The 14682-nt window shown below is 37.6% G+C and overlaps 1 protein-coding gene across 1 annotated transcript in view; it reads right to left on the reverse strand.

Moving 5' to 3' along the window:
* Window positions 1-13768, reverse strand: part of LOC123245984 (39S ribosomal protein L47, mitochondrial-like) — an 85206-nt gene extending 71438 nt beyond the window's left edge. Inside the window, exon 1 of the mRNA XM_044674953.1 lies at window positions 13587-13768. Coding sequence (XP_044530888.1) covers window positions 13587-13768 — 182 coding nt within the window. The remainder of the gene's footprint in view (window positions 1-13586) is intronic.
* Between the last annotated feature and the right edge of the window lie 914 nt (window positions 13769-14682).

The raw sequence follows: 14682 nt of genomic DNA on the forward strand, positions 1-14682 counted from the left end.
AAAAAAAAAAAACTTCTAAGTTTAGTGTTCTACATACTACCTAGTATATCCTATCCTATAATTGGATTTATATGGTGATTTGCAAAGCACTTGACAAACATTCCATTTGATCTTCACAATAACCCTATGAGGTAAGTGCTATTATTATGGTACATTTAGTCAAATTCATTTCAAGAATGAGAAACTTCAGTTCAGAGGAAGGGAAGTGACTTACCAAAGATCAAACAAGTCCAACAACAATACAATTAGGATTTGAATCCAGAGTTTCTGACTTGAGACCTGATTTTTTTTTCTTTCAAAAAAGCAAGCTGATTTCTTCACTAATTCATATTTTGCTCTTTCCCCTTGAACAAAAAGCAGTTTACAAAGGCACCCAATGGTCTAAGCTCATTAACCCTACCTCTATTGGCCCTGTTTCCCCATTACAACCTTTTGGCACCTTCCTCATCATGGATTATTATTTTTTTTTCTTTTTGATCACTTTCATCTGTAATGGGTCATTAAAGTCAGCAAAACTCTTGTAGCTCATTTTATCCTAAGCCAGATAAATTATGCATTTTTAAGTTAGGAAGAAAGCAAACAGTTTCATCTGATCTTAATGGAGTAGCCAATATCTTTAATTTCCAAACATAAATCTCGCTCATCAGCAAGAGGCCTCAAAAGAGGACTTGCCAAACCCCAGATATCCTTATTGATATTTTGGTTCTTTGTATTCTGAATGCTGTTACTGGCATTGACAGCTGTCTCTGCACATGTCTATAAGGGAGACGGCAGGCTCAAAGGACAGATGACCTAAACCAGATTCCCTTCTTGATTGTTCACACAAAATATTCTGCTGTCTTAAAATGTGTATCGCAATCTCAAGAGATGAGTGGCGACATTTATGGGTGTCAATTACAACCCTGCTTCAGATTTGGATCTTTTTCTTATGACTATTATGACTTCATCATTGAGATTTCACCATTTATTCTCAATGAAATCAAAAAATGCTCTTGCTAAGTCTCAAAGTACCACAAAGCCTTTGCTAGGAATCCTGGTGCATGGTGCAAATTTTAGACGTGTGTCTGATCCCATCATAGGAGTAAGGAAGAAGGCTGCCCTTTACTAAGACCTTGGTGATGGGGCTTTGGGGGTGCCAGCTAAGGGTGCTCTCTGTACGTGGCAATTCAGGTCTAGAGATCTATAGCTGGGATGTCAAGACAGCAATCACCACTTGAAAGAAGGAAACCCCTTATGGATATCAGCATCCCTCAGTGAAACCTCATTCATTCCACTGAGGAAAGCAGGAGGCAAAGCTTCATGGGCAACTTCTGTTACAAATAAAAATATTTCTCAAGTGTGATGACCTCACTGCATTTCTTTATCTCCTTCTCCCCATCAAACTACCTTCTGGCTTTGGGTAGCTCTCCCAGGGAGACCTGCTTCTGAAGTCCTGGGCTAAGTAGATTTGAATACCAAGGGTTGACTTTAAAAAGGTATAAGATATTTCCTTCCCATTATCACCTAGTTAAGCTACTCAGACTCTGACAGGCTAACAAGGTGCTAATGGCCTTGGCGTTCTAGCCCAGTTCCCAGCAGGTTGTTTCGAATGGGTCGAGGAGATTGATTTGCATGCAAAATCTCTTCTCTCCCTCATTCCAGTTCTTTGTACTTGGCCCCTTGATTTCTGCTCCCTGGATACCCTCAGAATTTGTCCAAGAATGGAAGAAAATCACATCGGTTCAGAATCTGAATTACCCATCGTCTGGTTTTAAAATGTGCCCCATTATTTCATCAAGCACGTGCGTTAGGGAGTAGGGAGGGGGTGGGGAGTTAGAGGAGAAAATAGCAAAAAGGCTTGAGAAAAGAAAGGGAGAGATGATGACAGATGGATGCAAATGTTCCTTTTAAGTGGAGAAGAGCAGCTGATGTTGGAGCATGAAATTAAATTAGTGCATCTGTGGCTAGATGCGTGTCATTCAAATTTGATACTCTAAATGGGCATCTGGCTACCTACTGTTTAACCAACTCCCTTTCACAGGGCAACACTTTCTCAGGCCCAAAATGGGTACCCATATTATAAAGTTCTGTGTGGCTTGTGTAAAATCTAATTAGATAAGACTTGAACTTACCTAGAAGTAGGGCATCCATTAGCGATGGTTGAGGCTCAATTGACCAGTTGTTCTCACTGTGGAAGGGAGGAAGGGAAAGAAAAATAGAGACCTGGAAGTTTTTGTTTGTTTGTTTGCTTTTTCCTAGGAGAGGAATGTTTGTGGAGCAGCCTACAGGCCTGATCCCTGAATCTGTTACTATTTGGGACCTGCAACCCTGTTACAAAATGTTTACAACCATATCCATGCAGCAACAAAAATCAGTCTGTTTCTCCTGGACGATGCTATGGAATTGTGCACCATAAATAATTATTCTGGGGTTCCCTCTTCTCTCCTAAATCCTGAGTCATTTTCTGGTTTCCTAGCTCCTTGCCAAGAATGGTTATATTTCTATGGAATTCCAAATTCTCTATTCCTCCTCTTTCTACATCCCCAGTCCCTTCCATCTAGTTTACTTTCAATTCACAACTTCCTGTTATCTGCATAATTTAAAGATATCACTACATAGTATAAACAACACTGGCTCTGTAGACAAAGACCCTGAGTTCAAATCCTATCTCTAATGGGGCCTTTTTGTATGACCTTAAGCAAATAACTTGATTTCCTTGGATCACAGTTTCCTTTTCCGTAAAATGAGGAAGTTGGACTAGATGATCTTTAAGGTCCCTTTAGGATCCAGATCAATTATTATTATTATAATATTTATATTATTATAATTTAAGTAAAATTTTAAATATTCATTATACTTATATTATTATATTTACACTTATTGTATACAATTTATATTAATTATATTTATCCTATTTTATTATTATATATTATTCAGATGCCATTCATCCAGAATCTAGGTCCATGTCTTAGAAAATAGAAGCAGGTTGGTATAATGAGTCAGGGAGATGTGGGTTCAAATCATGATTCAGACACTTGATAGCTGCACAACACCAAGAAAATCATTTAACCCCTCTGCCTCAGTTTCCTCAACTGCAAAATGAGAATAATAATAGCCCTTTACTACAGGGTTGTAGTGAGAATCAAAAAACAAGGATAAATATGTAAAACACTTTGCAAAATTTAAAGAGTTATATAAATGTTGACTATTTTAGCTTCACTTTGATGAAGTGAAAAGCAAGGCTTGAGGACCAGGGATGCTTAAGAAGGCAGCTGCTCTAAGAGTCTTCAAAAGTCATTCAGGAACAACAGTTAATTTGTCTCCAGACCTGAGCTAGTAATTTATAAGGCAAAAAAGGAGGGAGCCCTTCCTGAAGAACAATACTGCCACACAGAGATGGCAGCTGGAGAACAAATTCCAAAGGGGAATAGTGTGGGGTGGGTCTCTGATACCCCTAGCTCCCTAGGCAGGCTGGTGACACAAATATGAGGCAGAATTTGTACTCCAAGCCCAGGCTGCCAAGTCCCCCATGGCTCAAACTTATATAACATTTTTTATAGGGTACTGCCTGTTATCCCTGAGACAACTCAGCCAGGGGGAGTGGACTCCTGAATTACAGGTATTTGCTGAACTATCTACTAAGGAATGAAAGGCACAGAACCCAGAAACTAAACTATGTGCCCCAGCAGAGAAGCTGCCCAGTTCAGGGTAACACCAGGTCTCCCAGGGCAGTTAAATTTTAGTATTCATTCATTCATTCATTCATCCTAGAGCTTGAACAAAACTAGTCAAATCTGGTTTCATCAGCTGGCAGTAATGGTAACAATCTCCATTGTCCTTTAATGATGGCAGTGAAGGTCTTTCCAGTGGCTGGTGGGCAAGTGTTGAAAGCAAAATTATTTCTTTGGAGCTTCTGCCCTGATTAAAAAGGCAAAAGTCAGGACGAAGAAAATTAAAAGGGATTTATTAAAAGTAAGTCAAGATAGCAATATATCTATGAGCTGATTGCTGGGGATTGCCCCCCACCCCAATACTGATTGACCTGCAGAGCTGGGAACAATGGGTCATTGAGTCAATGTACCTTTCAAAGCAAGTCTCAGGAACATATTATTGTCAAAGAATATTCTGCACTGTCTATTTGAATTTCCATTAGAACGTAATAAAAATAAGAGATTTTGAATGCTTACCCATAATAAAAAATGAGTGGCAATGGTGGCTTCATGGAGAAAGAGCTGTCTTTAGTATTAGGAAGACAGGGGTACCACGAGTTGAGGTATCTCCTCTCTACTATCAGCATCATTTAGTACATCCTCTGTGTCGGGAATTTGTCTCTTCTCCCCTTTTAAGCTCAAGTGTATCTCTTCCAAATGGTACATCTTAACATGACTCCCTTTTCTTATCCTTCTTTACCTTCAATTTCCTGGTATCCCTCCATCTTTCCTCTATCTTACCCACAGACCCCTTTTTTAGAGAAGAGGTAATTCTTCTTTTCACACAATGAGCTATGGAAGAGCTAGAATGTTATCAAAAGAACAGTTGTCTGACCACATCTTCCTGTATGTCATCTTCTGATTTGAGTGAAATCCCTCTGAGGGCAGGCAATATTTCACATTTTTGTCTTTGTGTCATCAACACTTTACACCTCATCCAACACATAGTAAGTAATTAATAAATGTTTTTTGATTGATGATTATGACTCCAAGCAAGTCATTTAATCTATCTAGTCATGTTTCCTTATGAATTAAATGAAGGAATAGAACTAGATGATCTCTAAGGTCTTTTCCAATTCCAAATCTACTGTTGGAGCACCAAAAATGGCTATCCTATCATCAATCCTGATTAAATAAAGGCCAATCTGGAAATTCGTACTAATGAACTTTAACTATTATTTTTAGCAAAGTCATTTTCAAAATCAATGGGAGCATTAGAAGAATTCAGAGAAGAAAAGAAATTCATCCTCACTGGAGATAAAACAGGATAGGAACATTCAGAGCTCTTATTTGGGAATATTTGCAGGAAAATACTAACAAATTTAGTTATCTTGCAAATTCAGTATGGTAGATGGCTAGATTTCTTTCAGAATTCCTTTTATTAATCTGATTCTTTTCTTTTTTTTGATTCTCTTCTTGATTACAAACAAATATTCTAGGGGAAAGACTTTTGTAGGCTGGAGAACATAGTAAAGGACATGTATGTATAGGAAACAGGATTATGTGCCAGACACAGGGCATTTGGCCTGGAGCCTGCAAGCACTTTTTAGGGCTTAGGGCCAAAATCATAGTAATATGAATAGCTAATACATAGCTTTTAAAGGATTGTAAATATTTTTATATTCATCATTTCCTTTGACACTCATTTTAGAGATGAGAAAATTGAGGCTCAAAAATATTTAAGTGACAAACATCTCCAAATATATGTTTGTGCATATTTGTTTGCTTGTAATCTTCCTCATTAGACTGAGAGCTCCTTGAAGCCAGGGACTATTTTTTTTTCCTTTCTTTGTATCATCAGTGCTTAACACAGGGCCTGGCAAATAGTAAACAATTGATAAATGTTTATTGGCTAACCTGATGTGTCTCCTAGTTATTAAAAAAATTAGGACCAGGGCATGATTTGAACTCAGTTCTCTCAAAGAACTCTTCATTTAATCCAAAAGCCCAAGAACAAAGGGCATCAAAGTTTCTGAGTCACTTTTGAAAAAAAATAGTAAGCAAACTTGATTTTTAGGAAGTTGGGACTCAAGGAATTTTGATCTGTGACAGATTTCTTTATATTTTGGGTATTTTTTAATTATCCAAAAGAAAAGGTCACAGAGTGGTCACTGTTTCCTCTGTGAGTGGCTATGCTCAGTCCAAGGGTAGTAAAATATGGAATTGTTCAGAAAAGAGAGAAAGAAAAGGGATTGAATTAAGTTTGAAATTTCAGTGCTTGTCCCAGTAGAGAGATGAAGACCAAAGCTTCTATTGAAGGGAAGAAATAGTCAGTTCTTAAGATGATTCTAATGAGAGATTTCAGCTAGCTTAAGAGAAATATAGCATGATGAGCAACTCATTGTTTGACTCCCATCCTCCTCCTCCCCCAACCAATGGACACAGAGGGACACACACACACACACACACACACACACACACACACACACACACACACACATATTCTATGGATAGTCAAGGAAATTTAGTCCCCATAATCTCCATTAAAATCACTTGTTAAAAAGAGAGAGAGAAAGACACAGGGAAAAAAAAAACCTTTCCTGCTATTGTCTCATTAAAATGCCACTTTTGAGTCATTTAAAAAGGGTCAGGTTCGATGTTGGCTCTAAAACCTTTGACAGCTACTATAATTGCCTGGAGGTCGAATACCGGTGATGGCTCTCACAAGTTTAATTTCATAGTTTCTGCCAACCTATTAACATATACACTAGGGCACAAGAATCACAGGAAATTAGAGATGGGGAGAAAACTGGCTCCATTTACCACTGGGAATCTCAACCACTTCCCTGAGTCTGGATACATTTGTTCCCATCAGCAAGAGGCTATTTCCTCACAAGAGGGACAGCTGCCCAATTAAAGTGAAGATTTCAGTCAAGTGCAAGAGAGTGGCAGAGCCTAGTTCTTTGCCTTCTTTTTTTGCCATTATGTCACCTCAAATGGCAACTGTATCCATAATTAGATAGGAATTTGATTCAACCTATAGAGGTGAGAAGGGAAAAGGAGATGAATATGAGTGAGAACTCTAATTTGACTAACTTCCATTGAATGAACATTTGACCTGGTTGGGTTGGATTCTACTTTAGTATATCATGAGACCCTTTTAGATCACAACCATTGAATACTGCAACTTGCCAATTTCAAATGATTATCGATGTCAGCACTGCATACTTAATAGTTAAAGTCTTTCTGACTTAAAAGTCAGAAAGAACTGGGTTCAGATCCTGTCTTAGTTGCTTACTAAGTGAAAGTCTAAGGCAGAGAATTATCAAAACAATGTTATAACAAGCACTTAAAAGTGAAAAGAACCCTCTAGCAGCACGCTCATTTAGCCTGCAATATTTTAATTTTCCAAAAAACACACCAAGTTTTATTTGTTCTCCTTTTTCTCTTCCTTCTTAGCATCTCCTTTTTTCTTTATTTTTATCTTTCTCCTTGTCATTTTTCTCTCCTTTTTGCTCTCCTCCTTTTCCTGTCCCTCTTTCTTCTTTGGATCCCTGTTGACAATCTTGTTGTTGATGAGGTTGTGCAAGGCTTAAAAGTCACAACCTGTCAGAGAATATCCATAGAATGTGTGTGTGTGTGTGTGTGTGTGTGTGTGTGTGTGTGTGTTTGTCCCTCTGTGTCCATTGGTTGGGGGAAGAGGAGGATGGGAGTCAAACAATGAATTTTCTTCATCCATTCAGTGAGGGAAAAGGACTCAGTTGCCTCTAGGATCCTTTCCAGCTCCAAATCTTACCTGTGACTATCACAACCACTGAGGCAGAAGCTATCAATTTCTGCTGTGATCAGTTAGGGACTTTATTGATCACCACAGCCACAGCTAATGGGCATTATTTTGCCAGCTAACATGTAGAACCAATAGCTCATGTAATCCATGTAATATTTTCAAATTTTATCCATGTAATATTTTCAAATCCATGTAATATTTTCAAAAGTGAAGGTCCTTTCAATAGTAAAGATAAAGCTTCTGATTTCTCTTTAACTCTTCTTTCCCTATGATGCACAGTCTTCCTTGCATTCCTCCATCTTTCCCCAACTTATCTTTTATAACTTTAATTAACCCTTTTATAAAGTAGAGTTAATTCTCCTTTTCACAAAGTCAAAATTTGAACTCAGACCCTCTGACTCCAAATTCAGATTTTACTACTACTGCATTATGTTATTGCAGAAGTTGTTTTCTGACCACCTCTCCCATATTTGTGTAGGTGATTTCTTTGAATCCAAGTGTAGAATTTTATAATTATCTTTATTAAATTAAAGAGTAATTGATTTGGACTACTATTCAATTCTGTTACCTGTTCCTCTCAGCTTTGGATAATCTGCAAATTTTATTAGCATGCTTCATCCAGGTCATTGATAAAATATTGAAAAACAATAAGGACAAAGCCCTGGGGCATTCCATTCCAGGCTTCCATCAAAGTTGACATGAATAAAATTAATCTACTAATCAAAACTCCTAACTCTAGTCATTTAAAAAAATCTGAATTTAACAAACTGTTGTAATAACTGAACACCTCTTCTCAGTGAGAGTTGACATTTGAGTTAAGAATTTTGTACAGGTAAGAGTAGAAAGTCTATGAGATCTCTTCCATGTCTGTCATTCTATGCATAAGAGTCTAACCACTGATTTCCATTAAGGTATACAGACACTTTCTTTTTGGATTAAGTTGGGGGAGGGATAAAAAACATGAAGGAAGGAATGGGAGTCCTAATTTTCTATAACAGAAACATAGACTTAGTCCATGACTTCTCTATTTAAATTTGGAACTAGTAGCACAGTTTACCCTTTTTCTTACCAAATAAAAACAATAACAACAACAAAAACTGTCATTTTTTTCTTTGTAGGCCAGAATTTGTATATTGTTTCTACTTAGATCCAATTTTTTTTAAATTTCTCTCCTCCTCATTCAAGGCAACTTAGAAATGGGTAAGGGAATATTAGGTTTTTCTAAACAATAAATCCACATGCTACATTGACAATCCCACCCCTATCACTCATATATTTACCTAAAAATCCAAATATTGGTATAATAACCATCCCTCCCATCAATAAACTGCCCCAATGTAGAGTGATACATCTTTTAGCAGGTTAGAATTGGGAACTCTCTTCTTGAAGGCAGAGAAATGGATTTTTATGACCTCTAGCTACCCATTCCAGGCCAAGCATCTAGGGATCATGGAGGTAAGAAAGAATTTAGAGGCCATCAAGAGAGCAGCTTAGATGGTGCAATGGGTAGAGTTCTGAGTCTGGAGTCAGGAAGACTCATCTTCCTGAGTTTAAATCTAGCCTCAGACACTTAATTGCTATGTGCCCTGGGAAAGTCACTTAACCTTGTTTACCTCAGTTTCCTCAACTGAAAAGTGAGTGGGAGAACCACTCCAGTATCTTACCAAGAAAACTCCAAATAGGGTCATGAAGAGTTGGACCTGACTGAACAATAACAGCCCATGAAGTCCAACACTCTCATTTTATAGATAAAGAAACTAAAATACAAAAAGAGTTAAACGATTTTCCCAGAATCACACAACCATTAAGTCCAGGTCTTTCTGACCTCAGGTCCAATGCTCTAGCCATTGCACTGTTCCAGAATTCTATGGTTTAAAAAGCCAATAGGGCCCCCCTTTCTAAATCTCATAGGTAGTGGAACTTGGCATTTAGCCTTCACCTTTTTAAAACATTTCCCTCTTTAGTGACTCATTTTAAACCAACCAGCCAGCACTATCAATTGGCATTCAGATGGTGTGCTGTTCCCTTCATCTTGTCGGTTACAATGATCTTAGAAGTTGATTTGGGGTTTTTGTATGTGGGTGCTGGATTTTTTTCTCTCTCTTTTCCTCTTCTCCTGTTGCCAGGAGGTGATTCTCCTCCCCCTCTCTCTGTAACCTCTTGATTTGATGCTTTATGGCTGTTTCATCAGGGCCATTGTTAGAAGAAGATGGGTCTTCTCACAATGTGCCCTGACAGATGGCTTCCTCCATCTACAGACAAATCAGCCCAAGGAAAGAGACTTTATTATTGTGCTTGTACCATTATTCTAAATGTACTTGCTCAGGGCTAGGTCAATCAGCCCTGGTAGGGCAGGGAGGAGGAAGGTGAAGGAAAAAAAGGTACTGATTTTGTCATACATGCATTTAAACATATTCTCTTTCTTTGATAATAGAATTGAAAAGACATTAAGTTTTACCACTCATACCCTCTCCCTTACAAAAACCTTCCAATGAATTAGAGGTCTACGGGGATCTCTAGATATCATTTTTCTTGTCTATTGTCTTTGCTCATGATGCACCACTGCCTAAATTTTTCCTAGAAATATGGGTCCCTCTTTCATTTTCAAACATCTCCAGAGAATAAATTATAGAATCTGTTGTTGTTGTTGTTCAGCCATTCAGTCATCTCCAAATCTTTGTGACCCCATGGACCATACTCTCCATGGAGTTTTCATGGCAAAATTACTGAAGTATTTTGCCATTTCCTTCTTCAGGAAGGCAAACCAAGGTGACTTGTCCAGTGTTATGGAGTAAGTCTGAAGCTGAATTTGAACTCAAGTATTCCTGATGTCAGGCCCAGTGCTCTATCCACTGGACCATCTAGCTGTCCCAAATTAGAGAATACTCAAGCTGAAAAAGAGATTAACGGGGGCACAATGGAGATATAGTGGAAATAACTCTAACCTTAGGGTCAAGAGGTTTGGGTTCTAAGCCAAACTGGCACTATGAACCTGCTGTTCAACCTTGGAAAAGTAATTTCCCCTATAACTAAACCTCAGTTTCCTCATCTGTAAAAATGAGGAAATTAAGCTAGACTATCATTTTGTTTTTGTCTTTGTATGCCTAGCACCTGGCATGGTACCCAGAAAATAATTGGCATTTAATCCTAACTCTTTTGAACAAATAAATTTCTCTCTAAAAATCCACTTGGTGTTCATTTTACAGATAAGGACATCGAGGTCCAGAAAACTTAGGTGACTTGCCAAATATTACACAACTATTTGTGGTGGAGCTTGGGATAAAAATTAAAGTCTTTGAAGCCCCAATAGAGTTTTTCAGCCCCTTCTATACTAGCCTTTACAGCAATATCCCCAGTTTCTTAGAATCATAGACTTAGGGCTGGAGGGAATCTTAGAGGTCATCTTGTGCATATCTATTATTAAATAGACAAACTATAGTACAGAGAGGTTAACTGATTTGCTCAAAATTAAACTAGGAATAACTTGCCCATGTTGGATTTGAACTTAGGACTTCTGACTACAAATGGAGCACACATTCCACTATCTCACTCTCTAATATCTAACATGAGGCATCTAAGTGACACAGTGGATATCAAACTTGGCTATTAGAGAGGCTTGGGTTCAAATGCAGTCTCAGATACTTACTAGCTTTGTGATCCTATGCAAGTCACTTTATGTTTGCCTCAGTTTCCTTATCTATAAAATGGGGATGATGATAATAGTACCTACCTCTTAGGACTGTTGTAAGGATAAAAAGACATCTTATTTACAAAAAGCTTCGAAAATATTAATGTGCTAAACTTGTGTTGTTGTTTAGTTATTTTAGTCATATCCAAATCTTCATGATCCCATTTGGGGTTTACTTGGTAAAGATACTGGAGTGGTTTGTCATTTCCTTCTTTAGGTCATTTGAGGAAACTGAAGCAAACAGGGTGAAGTGACTTGCCTAGGATCACACAACTAGTAAATGTCTGAGGTAGAATTTAAACTCAGGTCTTCCTGGCTCCATGTCTACTGCATCACCTAGCTGCTCTGTTACTATTATAGCTAACGATATTTCTCTTTATTGTATCTAAGTATCTTAGAGTAAAACCATTATTCTTTCTAATTTCATTCCTGCTGCTTCCAATTTCCTTTTCCTTGGCCATCTCTGGTAATATATTATTTACTCAAAAACATTTATTATAATTCTTCTATTTCCAGGACATAGAGCTAGTCCCCAAGATAAGAACTCATCCTCCCCTCCACCCAACTTTTCCTTCTTTTAGTCATCCTCAGGTAAGGTTTTTATGATATGAAAATCTATTTAAAAATGTCTCCTTGAGAGTCTTGTGAGCATTTTGCTTGACTCCAGCCCCACCAGATTTATTTAATGAGTTTCAGAGACTGTTTGTCTTATGACTATAATAACAGAAGCTCTGCCAGGAAGGCCATTAAACTTAGAGCTACTCAATGACCCATGTCTCTCCCTGGACTCTATCACCTAGCTCCCAGACAAGACAAAACCCAAGGGACAAAGTCTTTATTCTTTATGCAGTTAGTGGCCTCCCTTTACTGCTCTAATATTGCAAAGGGAAACAAGCTTTATTATCTTTCCATTGTTCTAAGTTATATTAGGGAGTGAATTTTTCTTCAGATTAGAAAGGTATTTCCATTTCACAGATGGGGAAAACTGAAGTCAGTGGGTTAGAGTCACTGTCTGGATTCTTATTCTCAGACTTACCCTATTTTTTCAATAGAATCTCTTTAACATCAGCCTCCAAAACAAATCATCCAACAGCTCCAACTTGGTTTTTGAGGGAAGTGAAAGACCAGAATTTTAGTAAACTTATGAGAAAACATATCAAAAGTGCCGGTTGATTGAGCCTTGATGGTAGAGGTATCATTTCAAACAATCAACAAGGATTTATTAAGTGCCAGGTAAGCTTCTAATAAATGTTTTATTTCTTTTCTATGTACCAGCACAAAGCCATGCCAGGGAAATACTATAAATACAAGGAATGGATAGACTCCTAATGACAAGATGCCTGCATTCAAACACAAGCTCATACCACAATGACCTATCCATCCTCACTACATTCTCAGGAAATAGGAAAACTCAACTCTCAATGATAATAACTCATACATATAATGCTTGAAGGTTTACAAGGCATTTTCCTCAAAGCAGTCTTATGAGGTAGGTAGTAGAAACATCCAATTTTACAAATGACAGAACGAAAGATGAGTAACATGCCTATGGTCACTCAGCTATTAAGGATCAAAGTCATATTTGGAACCATGAATCTCTTGACTCTAAGGCTAGTTCTCTTTTCTTGTCGCCATGTTAGGATATGGATTATATAGAATATGGTGATTTTATAAAAAATTTATTCATGTTTAGCATTGGAATGAATTATGGCAACACCTCATTTAGCTGACACTTTGGAGGAATGAGATGTTCTGCATAAGTGAGTATCTGAATCTTATAGCTTTAAGCAACAATATTTTATTGTCCACTTTAACCAGTTTTATAGACTTTCTTTTTTATAAGGTATAAAAGACTTCCTTGACTTCATAAGAGACCATACTGAATATAATTTAAGCTTTTCTCAATGACACTATTATATAGTCATATGTAATTTATGTAACTGCACAAAAGCTTATATGTCTATGTGTATGAATATATTTAGATATATACATATATTTATACATATATGTGTGTCTATGTGTGTGGCTGGCTGAGGACACAAATGCTTCTAAAGGAAAGAGCGTGTTCCTTTCCTTTACCTATTATCACAATTTTCAATAGAGGGAATGATCTTTCCAGTTCTTAAATTTATTCACTCTTCAAATACATGCCAGTTATTCTAGGAAAAGTTGCTACAAAATTACAAGATATTTAAATGATTCTGAATTCAATGTCTAAGAGTTCTCATCAAATGGAAAAGAACACAAGGTACCCAAAATAGAAATATTAAACAAGTACGAAAAAGTGGTTTATTCCCACACAAAAAAAGGGAATCCTAAGGAAAAAAAATCGTAGAAGGATTAGAACAAAATCCAGAATTACTGCTTCAATCAGTTGGGAGGAAGATATGCAAATCTAGTTAGGAAGTAAACATTTTTTTTCCAAGGCTACTAATTTAGTCGTTCACATTTCACCTTCTCTGAACACAATTGGATCACTCACCAAATGGGAACTTTCTTATGAGGGCCTCCTTCTTCAATACCGATGCTTTCTTTGTCACAAGTATTACCCTGCCGCTGCTGGTAAGGATAAAAGTAGATCATATTTATAAGAGCTTTGTAATTACAACTGGTCCAGGAGATGCTATCCTTGTCACTGATGCTCAGCGGCTTTCTTAGACCCATTGAAGTTCACCGGGTTGAACCTATATTGAAGAAAACAAACAGAAAAAGAAGTAAGAAAGCCCAGGATCTTTGGTACAAACCTGACATTCCATGTGAGAAGGACGGCCCCAAGAGCCATACCCTTATCATAAATCTGGATTAGGGAAGAACATTGCTTCCTTCCATGCCCCAACCTCCCCATCTCCAAACTAGAATAAAATCTTTTCTTGAACATTGACTCCAAGTGAGCAACTTTGCTTGGCTCAGCAACCAACTTGGGGGACAACCCAGAGGTGAGTTGACAAGACAAGTATCAGGCAAAGGATATCTGTACCTGCTCAAGTTAAAATGGTCCCACAGAAGAAGGCAAAGAACTAGGTAGCTTGTTATATATACATGTATGCATATCACGTGTGTACGTGTATATGTATGCATACATAATACATAAATATGTGTGTAATTATGTTCTCAGTGACTGTTGTGGTAGACTTAGACCTCTGGCTTTTAAAAATTACTTTATTTTTTGCTTTTTATTTTATTATTTGCTTTTTATTATAGTAACACTCACTTTGAGATTCATTTGCCTAACTCCTATTGACCCTGGAAATTTGAAGCCCCAGAGAGTTGGCTGTTATTACATTCAGGGTTCTCGGAGTGATTCTGTGGGTGGCTGTCCTTCTCACTAATTCATAACTCCCCACTGGTGTGTTTATTTAGTTCCTTCACAGAGAGGGAACACATATTAAAAAGCAACTCATAACTCCAGAATTGGGCACCCTCAGTGCCCTTCCTCATTCCAAAGAGTTCTTAAACATACATCATGGGGTCTACGGGAAGTGATAGATGAGTCAATCAATAGGGTAGCATTTATTAAGTCCTACTAAGTGCCAGGCAATTGTGCTACATACTCCACTCTAGTCAGTTGAGCTCTAAGG

Source organism: Gracilinanus agilis, chromosome 4 (genome assembly GCF_016433145.1).
Source record: "Gracilinanus agilis isolate LMUSP501 chromosome 4, AgileGrace, whole genome shotgun sequence".
NCBI classification, from domain to species: domain Eukaryota; kingdom Metazoa; phylum Chordata; class Mammalia; order Didelphimorphia; family Didelphidae; genus Gracilinanus; species Gracilinanus agilis.